Genomic DNA, 15061 nt, shown 5'->3' on the forward strand with positions numbered 1-15061 from the left:
TTAGCTGACCTGAACAAAGCAGGGAAAACTTGACCTTGTTCCTACTTAGTTCAGAAAATTTATCACTTATTATTCTGTGGGTTCTGTTCCTCGAATTCCAATTGACTGACTGTGGTAAGTGAGGGACACTTAGAGGGAAGCTGTCAGATTAAATTTGACCTCAAATTTAGACTTTTATTTAAATAAACTTTTACAAAATCCAAGATTAATAAGAAAAAATACTAGTATTGTTTTAAAAACAGATCAAAATTCCTGTTTGGATTGTTTGAGTTGCAAAACCTAACTTGTGCTAGTGTGTGAGAAGATAAAAAATGAAATGGGAAACAAAGTGAAATTCATTAGCCTACCTCAGGGGTAGGCAACCTATGGCACGCGTGAGCTGATTTTCAGTGGCACTCACTGCCCAGGTCCTGGCCACTGGTCCGGGGGGGCTCTGCATTTTAATTTAATTTTAAATGAAGCTTCTTAAACATTTTTAAAACCTTATTTATTTTACATACAACAATAGTTTAGTTATATATTATAGACTTACCGAACGAGACCTTCTAAAAACGTTAAAATGTATTACTGGCACGCGAAACCTTAAATTAGAGTGAATAAATGAAGACTCAGCACACCACTTCTGAAAGGTTGCTGATCCCTGCTCTACCTGGATGATTTAGCTGGGAATTGGTCCTGCTTTGAGCAGGGGGTTGGACTAGATGACCTCTTGAGGTCCCTTCCAACTCTGATATTCTATGATTCTATGATTCTACCTAAACTGTGGTCTATGAAAAGTAGATTACATTTATTTTTAAAATGTCCAGTTTCATTAATTTATGGTGCTTTCTGTAAAATAGGTAATAACACTTTAAAAAAACCCACCCAAAATAAGCAAATAAAAGCTATTCTTGTTTAACTTTAAAATGAGTGTACTCTCCACATCAAGAGGATATGATGAAACAGATTTGAAGGGCTTCGAGAATTTTGATTGTACCACATTATAAAAACACAATGGTCTAACATTGACACTCACTTAAATCAGTGTAAGTATCAAATTTAGCCCAAAGTATTCTTATCTTCATGCTGCTATCTGAAACTTTAGTAACATTGTAGAGGATTATATTGCAAAATGATCATTAGCGTTTTAGCACTGGAAAAAACATTTAATCTATTTTTAGAGATTGATGGCTGTTTAAGTGATGCTGGTTCAAATAATTGGAAAATAACATCCTTCCTCCCTCTGTGTGCCCAAAGTACTAATTGGAACTCCTTATGCAGTGTGTTAATGGATAATAATGGCTATTTCAATCCATGTTGGAATTTGATTTTTAATTGCACTAGTGGAATGAGGATAATCAATGGGACACCGTAATACCAGGGTACAAAATATATGGACAGAATAGGTTGTACTGGTGGGGGAGTGGCACTGTGTGTGAAAGAAAGCATAGAGTCAAATGAAATAATAATCTTAAATGAACCAAACTATACTATAGAATCTCTATTGATAGTAATTCCATGCTGTAATAAGAATATAGCAGTAGGGATATATTACCGACCACCTGATCAGGATGGTGATAGTGACTGTGAAATGCGCAGGGAGATTAGAGAGACTATAAAAATAAACTCTGTAATAATGGGGGATTTCAACTATCCCCAGAGTGACTGGGTAATGTCACCTCAGAATGGGATGCATAGAGAAAGTTTCTTGACACCTTAAATGACTGCTTCTTGGAGTAGATAGTCCTGAAACCCACAAGTGGAAAGGCAGTTCTTGATTTAGTCCTAAGTGGCGCATGGGATCTGGTTCAAGAGGTGAGTATAGCTGAACTGGTGACCATAACATAATAAAACTTAACCTCCCTGTGAGGGGTGGGGAACACTGAAGCAGGCCACCATGGTAGCATTTAATTTCAGTAAGGGGAACTATACAAAAATTAGGAAGCTAGTTAAACAGAAATTAAAAGGTACAGTTCTAGAAGTGAAATCCTTGCAAGCTGCATGGAAACTTTTTAAAGGCACGATAAGAGTCTCAATTTAAAGGTATACCCCAAATTAAAAAACATAAAGAGGGCCAAAAAAAGTGCCATTGTGGCTAAACAAAAAAATAAAAGAAGCAGTGAGAGGCAAAAAGTGGAAGTTAAATCCTAGTGAGAAAAATAGAAAAGAGCATCAACTCGGGCAAGTGAAGTGTAAAAATATAATTAGGAAGGCCAAAAAAGAATTTGAATAACAGCTAGCTCAAGATTGAAGGGGAGGGGAGGGGGAACAGCAAGAAATTTAAGTACCTCACAAGTAGGAGGCCTGCTAAACAACACATGGAGCCACTGGATGATATGCTAAAGGAGCACTTAAGGCTGTAGCCCACGAAAGCTTATGCTCAAATAAGTTTGTTAGTCTCTAAGGTCCAACAAGTACTCCTGTTCTTTTTGCTACTACTCTGAAACCTGTCATTAAGGAAGATTAGCCATTGCAGAGACACTAAATGAATAATTTGCATCGGTCTTCATGGCTGAGTGTGTGAAGGAGATTCCCAAACATGAGCTGTCTTTTTAGGTGACAAATCTGAGGATCTGTCCCAGATTGAGGTGTCATTAGATGAGGTTTTGGAACAAATTGATAAATTAACAGTAATAAATCACCAGGACCAGATGGTAGTCTGAAGGAACTCAAATGTGAAATTGTAGAACTACTAACTGTAGTTTGTAACCTATCATAAATCAGCTTTCGTACCAGTTGACTTGAGGATAGCTAATGTGAGACGGATTTAAAAAAAAAAAAGGCTCCAGAGGCGATCCTGGCAAGTAGAGGCTGGTGAGCCTAAATTTAGTACCTGGCAAATTGATTGAAATGATAGTACGTTTGCGCCACAGCTCAAAGAGCACGATTTGTTGGGGAAGAGTCAACATGGTTTTATAAACACAAATCATGCCTCACCAGTTTATTAGAATTCTTTGAGGGGTGTCAAACATGTGGACAAGGGTGATCCAGTGGATATAATGTACTTAAATTTTCAGAAAGCCTTTGACAAGGTCCCTCACCAAAGGCTCTTAAGCAAAATAAGCTTATCATGGGATAAGAGGGAAGGTAGTCTCATGGATCAGCAACTGGTTAAAAGATAGGAAACAAAGGATAGTAATGAATGATCAGTTTTCAGAATAGAAAGAGGTAAATAGTGGTGTCCCCCAGGGGCCTGTACTGAGACCAGTATTGTTCAACATATTCATAAATGGTCTGGAAAAAGGGGTAAACAGTGAAGTGGCAAAGTTTGCAGATGATACAAAACTACTAAAGGTAGTTAAATCCAAAGCAGACTGCAAAGAGTTACAAAGGGATTTCATAAAACTGGGAGACTGGGTAACAAAATGGCAGGTGAAATTCAATGTTGATAAATGCAAAGAAATGCATATTGGAAGACATAATCCGAACTATGCATATAAAATGATGGGATCTAAATTATCTGTTGCCGCTCAAGAAAGAGATCTTGGAGTCATTGTGGATAGTTCTCTGAAAACATCTGCTCAATGTGCAGAGGCAGTCAAAAAAGCTAACACAATGTTGGGAATCATTAGGAAAGGGATAGATAAACAAGAACGAAAATATCATATTGCCTCTGTATAAATCCATGGTACACCCACATCTTGAATACCACCTGCATCTCAAAAAAGGTATATTGGAATTGGAAAAGGAACATGAAAGGTCGATAAAAACTGTTAGGGGTATGGAACAGAATCCATATGAGGGGAGATTAATAAGACTGGGACTGTTCAGCTTTGAAAAGAGACCTTGAATAGAGGAATATGAGAGGTCTGTAAAATCATGAATTTTGTGAAGAAAGTGAACAAATACGCGTTGTTTATTCCTTCAGATAACTTCATTGGGTGATCCCCAGTTCTTGTGTTAACTGGCAGCAGGTTTTAAAACAAACAAAAGGAAGTATTTTTTTCTCACACAGCACATGATCAACCTGTGGAACTCTTTGCCAGAGGATTTTGTGAAGGCCAAGACTATAACAGGGTTCAGAAAAGAACTAGATAAATTCATGGAGGACAGGTCTATCCGAGAATATTAGCCAGGATGGGCAGGAATGCAAAACTCTTAAGTGTCTCTAGCCTCTGTTTGCCAGAAACTGGGAATGAGCAATGGGATGTTTATCTGTTCTGTTAACTCCCTCTGAAATACCTGGCATTGGCCACTGTAGGAAGACAGGATACTGGGCTGGATGGAGCATTGGTCTGATCCAGTATAGCTTGTTGTGTTCTTATGATATTTATACTTGATTGGTGTATCAGTACAGGTGCATCAGTAAACTTTATAGAGAAGCGCATAAGATATGTTTCTGGTAAATATTCTGTGTATATGATTACATCGGAAGTAATAATTATAGCAGTTATTTTTATTGAAATAGGTAACTAGAAATCCTTCTGGTAAAAAATGTAAAACTAAAACGCAGTAATACAAGTTTAAAAAAAATCTATATTGACAAGTGGAGCATGAATATTAAAAATACATTTTGTAATTACCTATATGGGCCTAAAACCTGCTGCCTTCACTTATACAAGTAGTCCTGTTGATGCTAGTGAGGATACTTATGTGAGCAAGGCGTGCAGGGTTGGGCCCCATCACTGTCTCTCAAGAGATATTGTGGGGAAATAGCCTGAATTTCAAACTCAAAACTGCTTAGTTTGAAATTCATATGAAAATGTTTTTTGTATTGTAAATATATTAAAATATCTTTGAAACAGTAATAGCCAAAATACATTTATGTAAATTGCCTTTTCTCTTTTAAGGTTTTTGGATTCAAAACATAAAAACCATTACAAGATATACAATCTGTAAGTATACTTTTATATCTACACCTTTCAAAACAATGTTATAAACATAGCTCATGAGTGAAAATGGTTTCTTTTTATGCTTGGACATAACTGAACATACTGTTTTACAGATTTCTTAAAACAATTATTTCAAGAAAACTAATTGAGAGCACTGTTACTTCATTTAGTAAAGTGTAATGAAGAAATTACATGGAATGCTTGTATGGGCTCATGTTACTTGATCTACTTTTAAATTGCATGGCATACAGCCCATTTTAGATCCTGTAACCATGTGGTAAATTCAGAAGTAATTCACATCATGGTTTCTGGTAATACATTAATGACATCTTCAGTGATGGAACTGCAAAATAGATATCTTCTGTTATTCTGAAATTTATTTATTTATATAGCACTGTATCAGTAGCATATACTTTATTTAAACAGCTCTATTTTGCATCTACATGAACTCTTGCTATCCCTATGTGCAACTTTGAATAAGTTATTGCAACAGTTGAGCTTGCCTTAGTTTTATAGGTACAATGCTTGCTTCTGTGGATTGAGTAGTTATACATACATTTATCTATTATCAAAATATTTTGTAGGATTTTGCTAATTATCTCCTCTGTCATCTTTTTCCTTTTGTTTTAAACCTGATCCTGAGTTTGTTTCTGCATTCTGAAATGTACAGTAATGTTATGTTGTTTTCAGCTGAAGTTTGCGAATATGTGTTTCAAAAATGAGGTGCAGGAAAAAGTAAAACTTAATAGGAGTTACTCTGGAAGCTGGTTGATCTATTTTGAGCCTCTCAAAGCTTTATTTTGCGTAATCCTATATATTTTTTTCTTCCTTTTTGTTGATAGAAAAATCAGTCCAATAAATCAGTCCACACTGTAAACAGTAAATCATTAAAAATAATGTAAATGTGCCTCAGAATAAAAATAGGTTCCTGTTGGATTTGCTATCTTGACATAGATGAAGATAGGTTAAGACTCTAGATGTACATAACATTAAAATTAACAAGAAATTGAATGCTTTTTTAAAAGTTGCTATAAGATTGACCTTTAAAGATGGGAGGTGGGAAATTTATTGATGTTAACCAAACTATATATTAAAATAATACAACTTGAACAATTTTGAAAGCAGTTTATCATACAGTCCAGTAATGAGATTCTTTTCTTGTGCCTGTAAATTGTTCAGAAGGCAACCTAATCGGAATCTAACCTCCCACTGAAAGATGTGCCAATTCTATTCACAGCTAAAAGTGAAAGTATTTCTAAAAGCACTTGATAAGACATTTGAATATACTCTTCCCACCTTAAAGAGCTAACTAGGTATTTATTGGGTGTCTATCACCACTTCACTCCTTCTGCAGTTCAACCTGGTCACCCAAAGCTAGAGGGCTTTAGTGTACATTCTGATATTTTTAAAATATAATTATCAAGGGGAGGGCTTATCATAGTCATCAGGTTGCATTTCAAGTGTGTTTGGTTTTAGTTATTTTAAAATGATAATTTGTTGAATAGCTCTTGAATCAGAATTAGAGCCCTGTGCAGATATGAAAAGGTATCCGCATCCGATCTGCGAGCCGCAGATATCCGCAGATTTGCAGGGCTCTAAACAGCTCCTCAGGTCGCTGTGCAGCAGTGACACAGGGCTGTGTCTAGCCCCCAACCATCTCCCTACCCCCCAGCTCCACTTCTCCCTAGAGACCTGCTGCCCACTCTGCCCCTGCTGTAACTCCTTCCCTGCCCCAACCAGGGAGGCTACAATTCTGGGTCCTTCTATGCAGCGCCGCCCTCCCCATGGGGGGCTTGAACACCCCTACGCAGTTACGGCAGCTCTAATGCACGCAGTCATTGCCGCCTGCCTGTTTAAAGAACAACCTCACCTTCAAAGTGGTGCTTGGCTCACTACTTTCTGGGAGTTGTTGTTTACCCCCTCTTTCTGAGCAAGCTGGGGTCTACAACTCCCAGAATGTCCAACACACTGCTGCGTGATTCAGAGAGCTGAGTTGAAACCTGCAGGCTGGGTGACAGCTGCTCTGTTTGGGTGAGTGTGTGCTGCAGAGCCCTGTGGAGACACAAAGATTTATATCCACATGCGTGGTGTGATCCGCAAAAATGGTCCGTGGATACCCACATCCACGGATACCTGCAGATTTGCTGGTCTCTAATCTGAATGGTCAAGATTGAGCGAAGGATTTTTTATCCTTCCATCCCCTCTGGCCCCCAAATCCTATTTGTAGGAGCCAATTTTTTTCTGGAAAAATGTGAAATAGGATAACTAACTTCCTGCTTCTTAAGACTATCCGTTTTTAGTGAGGTGTGGCTTTGATATTAGTCACAAGATCAGGGAGTGTTGAACTGCTCAGTACCGAGCATGTCATTTGAAACTGGCACAAATAATGACAGGTTAAAAACACTAGAAGTGTTACAATTTTTAAATCAGGTCAGCATACAAGAATTTGTATGGAAGAGGTGAGGAAAAACTTTTTAAATATGTAGATGGTTAAAGTAAAGCTGGAGGCACAGAGCTAGTAGATGGTAAAGAAGAGGAAACTATTACTCTTTAAAACTTTGGGGTTAAAAATGAGGAGGATGTGATAAGAGCCATTGTTTTTTCTCTGTATTAAGGGAACAAGAGCCTTTGATATATGTATATTGCCAATATGCCATTCCAGATTTTCCACACATTTCACTTTTTTCCTGCGTGGTTAACTCAAGACTGGTGCAGGTGACTTAATAATGTCCCAGAATCACCAAATTTACTCTTTGGATGAGGCTTTCAAGTGAAAAATGTGCCTAAAGAGTTCTCCTTCTCTCTCTTCTTCCCCCACCCCCTCTCAAGTGAAGTGATTGGGAACAGGTTCAGAATAAAATGACTCTACAGCCATGGTAAACATACTTTGTAAATGCCACTCATTTGTGTAGAGAATCCAGGAAATCTCTTAATTCTTATTATGTGGACAAAATCTGTACAAATGCTTACACTAGGTAATCATAAATTTAAGTAGGATTATAAAGGGGGTAATTCAGCACAGTGTTTGTCCCCAAGGTAGGAAAAGGATCAAATGCTAGCTTTTGGGCACCATTGGAGGGACATGTTAGTTATGGCATGTATGTATGTATATCAGTCCCCAAGACATTCCTTCCCATTGTAGTTACTAACTTTTAATTTAAAAATGAGCAAAGTTGTTGACAGTACTAATTTTCTTACATGAGTATTGAAAAAATGAGCTGGAGTCCTGTGGAAAAAATTTGATCATGTAATTAGACTATCATAACAATGGTATATCTGAACTTTGAGTGCTTGACTTTGCAACCTCAAAGTTTTTTAATGTAATTTGTTGTATGAAATCTCAAATGGTATCTACATTAGACAGGTGCATCAATTTAACTTTTGGTTTCTAAACCATGTTAGTTAAATTGGTGTTCAAACTGTGCAGATAAAGCCTATTGTAACAATTTGGCATTTCACTTCCTAGAAAATATTTGTAAATGTAACTGTTTTCTTTCTTTCCTGTCCTATCCAACATCTTAAACCACTTGCTCTTAGTTTCCAGTATTCTTATTTAACCCATGTTTTCAGTTTTTCCTCTATTTTAATACACCCCAACATTGTAATCTCATTTTATTCCCAATCTCTCCTTTGTTCCTGATCCTCATTAGTATACCTCTTTTGTACTTGTACACAGCTTCTTGCAGTCGTCTCCTTTGAGTAATTAGTTGTGAGGCTGTTCCTTTGTGTGTCCTCTTACTTCTATGCAAAGTTCCTCAACATGGGGGAAGGTGGGGGTTTAGTTGGCTCTGGCATGAAGCCACATGCTGAAAACAGGCTGTTGCCTTCTCTTTGGCCTTGAGACCTGTCAGGCAGGTTGATGGATAATATCTCATGTTTGTATGACAGCCAGGAAGGTGCAAATTGGTTGCAAGTTAAATCATGGCCATTTTAAAGCTTAAGTGACTTTTCAAAAATTTAAAGCCACTGAAGCTGCTAGGGATTCCTGATGGCAGGATTGGCTACAAAAACACAGCTGTAGCTTGGATGAATAAAAAAAAATAATTGAAGTCTCAGAGGCTCGTTTACTGTCTTACATTTTATTACACTTCTAATTGGATTTTTAAACAGAAACATGTAAAATTCTAAATGAGTAAAGAATAGGTAAGATTTACTACTTTGAGTGTCTGTGTGCCTCATGCGTGAGATTGAAATCTTGCATAGCGGTGTTTGAGGCTGTGTGCGCGCCTGGTGCCTTTTTGTACTCCTGTGCAACTACATAAGATGGATAAGCTGTGGCCCTTCCACCATTCCCTCTTATCAAATATGACAGCGAGATGGAATCTAGCAACTGTCCAACCCACTACTCTGAGAGCTTCAAAACTTGTGTTTTTAACAACAAACTGTGAAGAACTTTGTCATCTCCATTTCTTCAAATTGGATGTTTCCTTAAAAACAAAGAAACAAACAAAACATGCTGGCAATTTCTCAGTATATCTCTTCCCCCCCCCCCCCCATTTCCTCCCTCCTAGCAAGATGTGGATGGCATTAAGCTGGCCAACCTCAACATGGCTAGTACCCTTACAGAACGCTGCACTGGCCATGTTGGGTACCATCACTGCATTTGTACTTAAGGAGATCCCCCTCCCACACATTGAAGAAGAGAAGATTTCACTCTATAGTGGCATCATTAGCCAGGCCATTCACTCATGTCAGCCTTTGATCTCCAGGAGCATTTGACAGTGGAGGTACAGCAGCCACCTCAATCTGTACCTTAGGGAATCATCATCACCACTAGTTGGGTAACAGGACTTCAAAGCTTCCTGGCCTGGATTACAGAGACCCGGGATACTGAAATCACAGTAATCCAGTAAAAATCCCAAAAGCTATTTGAAATACTAAGCTTTACAACCATTGCCAGGATCACCCTCCCAATCAATGAGGGCATACTTGAGCTGTCAATGGTACTATGGCAGACCCTGACAACTTTGCCCTATACATGTATATGAGTGGAAAGGAGATAACGGGTGATTTCAGAAGACTTTGAACACTTCTAAACTCTGGGGTCTCTGGTGGTATCAGCAGTACAAGAGAAGTCTATGCTCATAAAAGGCACATCAAAGGAAAAGGACTTAAAAAAACAAACAAAAACCCCTCCAAAACCAAAAACCCGTACCTCTTCAGACACAACAGATATTCTTCCACCTCATTGCAGCTCTGCATTGTGAACTACCAAGCCCTGTTCGCAAAATGTAACTTCCTCAGCTGGGAAAGATAAATTACTTCTGTCTGAAATTCTCCAGGAGAAAGGGGTGGAACTGAAATGGATTATAAAAGGGCTAGGTGGTGGTCAGAAGAGCATTGCAAATATGCATCCAAATATGGTTTGAGATCAATGACCATGGCTGTCACCATGAAGAAAACCTTATGATTGCTAGTATCCGTTATCCTGAAATGACTGCTAGCATTCAGGCTTCCCGAAAGAGGTGCAAGCCACCAGAGAGGGACCTGCCTTTTGAAGGGATGGAGCTCTTTTAGATGCAGAACAGAGAAAGCACCCCATTTACTGAAGGACTCCTGGGCCATGTTAAGGGATCTATCTATACACTCGCTTCTATCAGAAACAATACAAATAGTAAGCTCAGCAAGAGGCACCTTCCTTCTCCTAGAGCAGACAACTTAAGTATCTGCCAAGGAAAAGACCATTATACTAGAGGAGCTGCCCATTGTAGTCCTTAGGTTTAGTTCTAGCATAACAGGCAAGCAGGTATTGATCATCACCAACAGCTACCCTGTTCATTTCCACACCGTATTCCCTACCTGGTCCCCTTTCCTGTCCCTTGAGAGACTTTGCATGAGAGCCTATTTAAAAAAAAAAAAAAAAAAAAAAGTTGGCCTTGTTGCTTCATCTAGGAGCAGAGGAGGGAGATACTTCAGAAGTACAGAGGAAGAGACTCACTCCTGATACTTTCTTATCCTGAAGAGGAAAGGGGTCCTATCCTAGACCTGAGGAGACTGAACAGATAGATATGCCACCTCAGATTCAGGATGGTAACCCTTGCCTCCATCGTTTCATCTTTTCAGGATCAAGACTGGATCTGGCTGTTCTCTTGCAAGGCATGTAGTTCCACATAGCTATCAACCTGGCCAATAGGAAGTACTTGAGGTTCACATTGGGGCCAAATCACTATCAGTACAAGGTACTGCCATTCAGACCCTACACGGTATCAAGAATCTCCACAGAATACCTAGTGGGGGGGGGGGGTGGCGGCCCATTTGAGAAGACAGGATCCACATCTACCCTTACACTTGGCTGATCAGAAGCAGATCCCAGCAGGAGACAGCAACAAGCCTAGAATATATACGTGCACATGCTTTCTCTCTGCTTTTTTCCTGACTTAGATCTCATGGTGAGCTTTGAAAAAACTCTCATCCCATCACAGATTATAGAGTTTATAGGAGCTATGGTCTGTTCCAAGCCAGAGAAGGCATATCTGCACAAAGACAAGTACCTGTTGTTGTGAGGGCTGCTACTGAGATAAGATAAAACCAGTCTATGACATACATGCTTGCCTTGGTATATTGGACCACATGTTGACATGTGTGTACAAGACACTGCTTATCAGATTTCACTTGTGACCCTTATAATTCTGGCTGAGGTCAGTCTGCTCTCTACCAAAACACCAGAAGGTCTGAGTACCACCTCACATTCTTGCAGAACTGGGATGTTAAAACCCAAGAACATGAAGGAGCATAGTACTGTTCTCCAGCTCCCTCCCTGACAAGGACACTAATCATGGGTATTGGGGAATTCAGCTAGACCACCTGCAAATACAATGGCGTTGGTCCTCAGGAGACCTGAGACTTCACTCAGACATCCTGGAACTCAGAGCCATCATATTAAGTAGGAATGACATACAAGCTGTCCTCCAAAATTCCAGTGTAGTTCCTGACGGACTATGCCTCAGCAATGCACTGTATAAACAAGCTGTGAATTGCCATCTCATCACCCCTCTGTAAGTCATCAAACTTTGGACATAGAGCCATCAATACAGGATCACCCTGATGGCTCTTCACATCCAAGGTGTCCACAACAGTCTGATAGACTTCTTGAGTAAACTGGTAACAATCATAAGTGGTCACTGAAGAGGTCCATCATAAAACAGATATTCCATTGTTGGGGGAAAGAATTCTTTGCCTCCAAGCACAACACCAAGTGTTAGAACTTTTGGTCTAGAGGGGCCATGAGCTTGGGCTCTTCACGAGACACCTTCATTCTGCAGTGGAATTGAGGTGTGCCTTTTCTTTGATTCTCTGGTCCCTCACAGTGATATCTGAAATCAAATGAGTCAGAACCATCATCATTTGCATAGCTCCCTACTGGCAAGGGTAGCTTTGGCTGACAGACCTGCTACAGATGTCTGTTTAGTTGCTTGCTTAGCTGCCATACTGCCTGGACTAGATATCGCAGTACCACAGTCATACACTTCAGACCTGACGTTACTACATCTGATAGGCTGGATGTTGGCTGGCTAAGTACTATAGATAGCAAGTTCAGGGTATCCTTTTACAAAGCAGGATGACATTTACTAGAAACACTTGTCTTAATGGAAAAGGTTTTTGATGTGTGGCCCAACATAACTTTCACTCTGCAGGCTACACCATCAAAGATCCTCAACTCCTTGCTGCCTAGCTTTTAAAATGCTCTGGCCTAGAGTTCAGTTCCATTAAGGTCCCTCTTGCAACGATCTCTGCTACCCATCTACTGGTAGTTATGCATGGTCTTCCTCTTGAGTCATGGTCATGGGCCCTCTCTTTGACCCTGTCAGAATGCTCTTTCCTTCATCTCACTGTGAAGACTGCATTCCTACTTACTCTATTCCTTTGGTTAGGAGAGCAACTCTGAGCGCTTATGGCTGATCCTTCCTATATAATCTTTCATAGAGACAAGGTGGTGTTGAAACCTTACCCAAAGTTCATCCCCAAAGTGGCTTCCAATTCAGATGGAACTCCCGTTAACTTGTATTCTTTCCAAATTCCCACTCTATACTGGAAGAGAAGTTACACACTGGATGTTTCCAGAGTGTTGCTTTACTACATCGATTGAACTAAGTAGTTCAAATTGTCTACCCACTTATTTCTGGCAATAACTGGTCATTCCAAAGGCCAAGCCATCTCCACTCAGAGAATATCTATGTGTATAACACAATGTATCTCTAAGACTAATAGATGTATTGGAGCATAAGCTTTCATAGGTGAATGCCCACTTCTTCACATGCATCCGAAGAAGTGGGCATTCACCCACAAAAGCTTATGCTCCAATACATCTGTTAGTCTTAAAGGTGCCACAGGACTCTTCCTTTTTACAGATCCAGACTAACACAGCTATCTCTCTGATACTTTATACAATGTATCTCATATTGTTTCCAGTTGGCTGGTATACATGCGTGTCACAGCATCAGGGCTCAATCCACCAAAGCTCAAGTGACATTCTCCACCTGCTTCAGAAGTGTGCCAGTTTCTGAAATGTGCAAGGCAGTGACATAGAGTAACCACTGATCTTCACCAAACATTTGTGCGTTGGACTTAGCCACAAGGGCAGATGGCAAGTTCAGGACAGCACTGTTCAACTGATGCAGCTGGTATTCCTTCTCATCCTCCAGAAGGAGTACTACTTGCCTGTCACCTGCTGTGGGATCCACACTGACATACTTGAACAGTTTTTCTTACCCTGCAGTTCTTCGAGATGAGGATGTCTGTGTGGCCCCTATAATCCATCCTCCTTCCCTGTTTTCAGTGTTTTCAGCTAACGCAAGTTTCAAAACGTGGGGGAACTGAGGGAGAGTCACAGCCACTCTGCCCTTTATGCCCTTGTACAGGAGCAAAAGAGAACAGGGTGCATGCATGACCTTGATGAACACAGCTATTCCAAAACGTCTAATCTTGCTCATGAAGCATATGCATACTTAAAGGGAGATTTACAATGACTACAACATCTCAAAGAATCAGTTACTGTAGGGTAACCATTATTTTTCAGTAAAATCTTTTGAGTTTGCCATAGCAACTTAACCAATATATTTTAAAACAAAATATTCTGAATTTCATGGACCAAGTCTAGCTGTGGTGTTGAGCTATAAAGGTGATGTGGACTTAAGGTTTTTTTCTTGGCTTTCATATGCTGATCCTTACATACAAAAGTGTGATAGACACCTTAGACTTACCTAACATACTTATGTTGAACTTTAATCTTTTCTTTTTAGATGTGCTGAAAGACATTATGACACCGCCAAATTTAACTGCAGAGGTATGTTTGTGCTGTCTAAGCTATTAGCTTTTTTTTTCCCTTCCAATTTCTCCTTTTATTTTTCTGAACTAAGGAACAAAGTAAAACTGTCATATTAATGTAGTGTTTGGGGGGAGAGAGAAGAATGGTATTAACATAACTTAAGATTCCTTCATGAGAAGCTTACTGTGGTGCTTGACACTGTATAGAAAGTATATTCTGAGCAATTATCTATCATGGGCTAAGAACACAAATAGTTGAAATTTCAGTGTGTAAGCCTGAGGTTATGACTTAAAGCTGATTTTAAACCAAACTATGAAGTACTCCATTTAATTTGATCAACACTTATTTAACCAAAAATGGGGACTTTTACTGAAATTGTGACAAAGGTCCTTTCTAATATAGAAGAGTCCATAGAATGAAAATGGAGAATAAGCCATGCTTACTGGTCAGAAGGTACATCTACACTGCAATAAATAACCCGTGGCACCAAGTCTCAGAGCCCAGGTCAGCTGACTTGGGTTTGGAGGGCTTGGGCTGCGAGGCTAAAAATTGCAGTGTAAACGTTCCTGCTTGGGCTGGAGCCTGGGCTCCAGTCTGAGCCTGAAAGTCTATGCAGCAATTCTTAACCCTGCAACACGAGCCTCATCAGCGTGAGTCAGCTGACTCAGGCCAGCCACAGCCATGCTGTGAGTCTTTTATTGCAGTGTAGATATATCCACAGGCAGCTCTGCCAGAAAGTTCTGGAATCAGGGCTTTCCCTATATAGGGAATTGAAACTACATAACACTTCAGTATTCTGCCTTTGTTTAAATGGGGCAGCTCAGTGTCACTCTGACTTGGAGCTTTTCCAGCTAATGAGGGATGTTTTGGGTGCTACTGAGAATTCTGCCTCTAGACCCTTAGTTAACCAAAGTCTTTTGGCAGGAAACCTGCTGAAAGTAAACTAATGTCGCTTACTTTCCTCTGCCAATGCTACCATGCAGGA

At 39.7% G+C, this 15061-nt stretch overlaps 1 protein-coding gene across 1 annotated transcript in view; it reads left to right on the forward strand.

Moving 5' to 3' along the window:
* Window positions 1-15061, forward strand: part of PTEN (phosphatase and tensin homolog) — a 98079-nt gene that overhangs the window by 44670 nt on the left and 38348 nt on the right. The window contains exons 4-5 of the mRNA XM_054035617.1: window positions 4770-4814; window positions 14051-14094. Coding sequence (XP_053891592.1) covers window positions 4770-4814; window positions 14051-14094 — 89 coding nt within the window. The remainder of the gene's footprint in view (window positions 1-4769; window positions 4815-14050; window positions 14095-15061) is intronic.

This window comes from Malaclemys terrapin, chromosome 7 (assembly GCF_027887155.1).
Source record: "Malaclemys terrapin pileata isolate rMalTer1 chromosome 7, rMalTer1.hap1, whole genome shotgun sequence".
Classification (NCBI taxonomy): domain Eukaryota; kingdom Metazoa; phylum Chordata; order Testudines; family Emydidae; genus Malaclemys; species Malaclemys terrapin.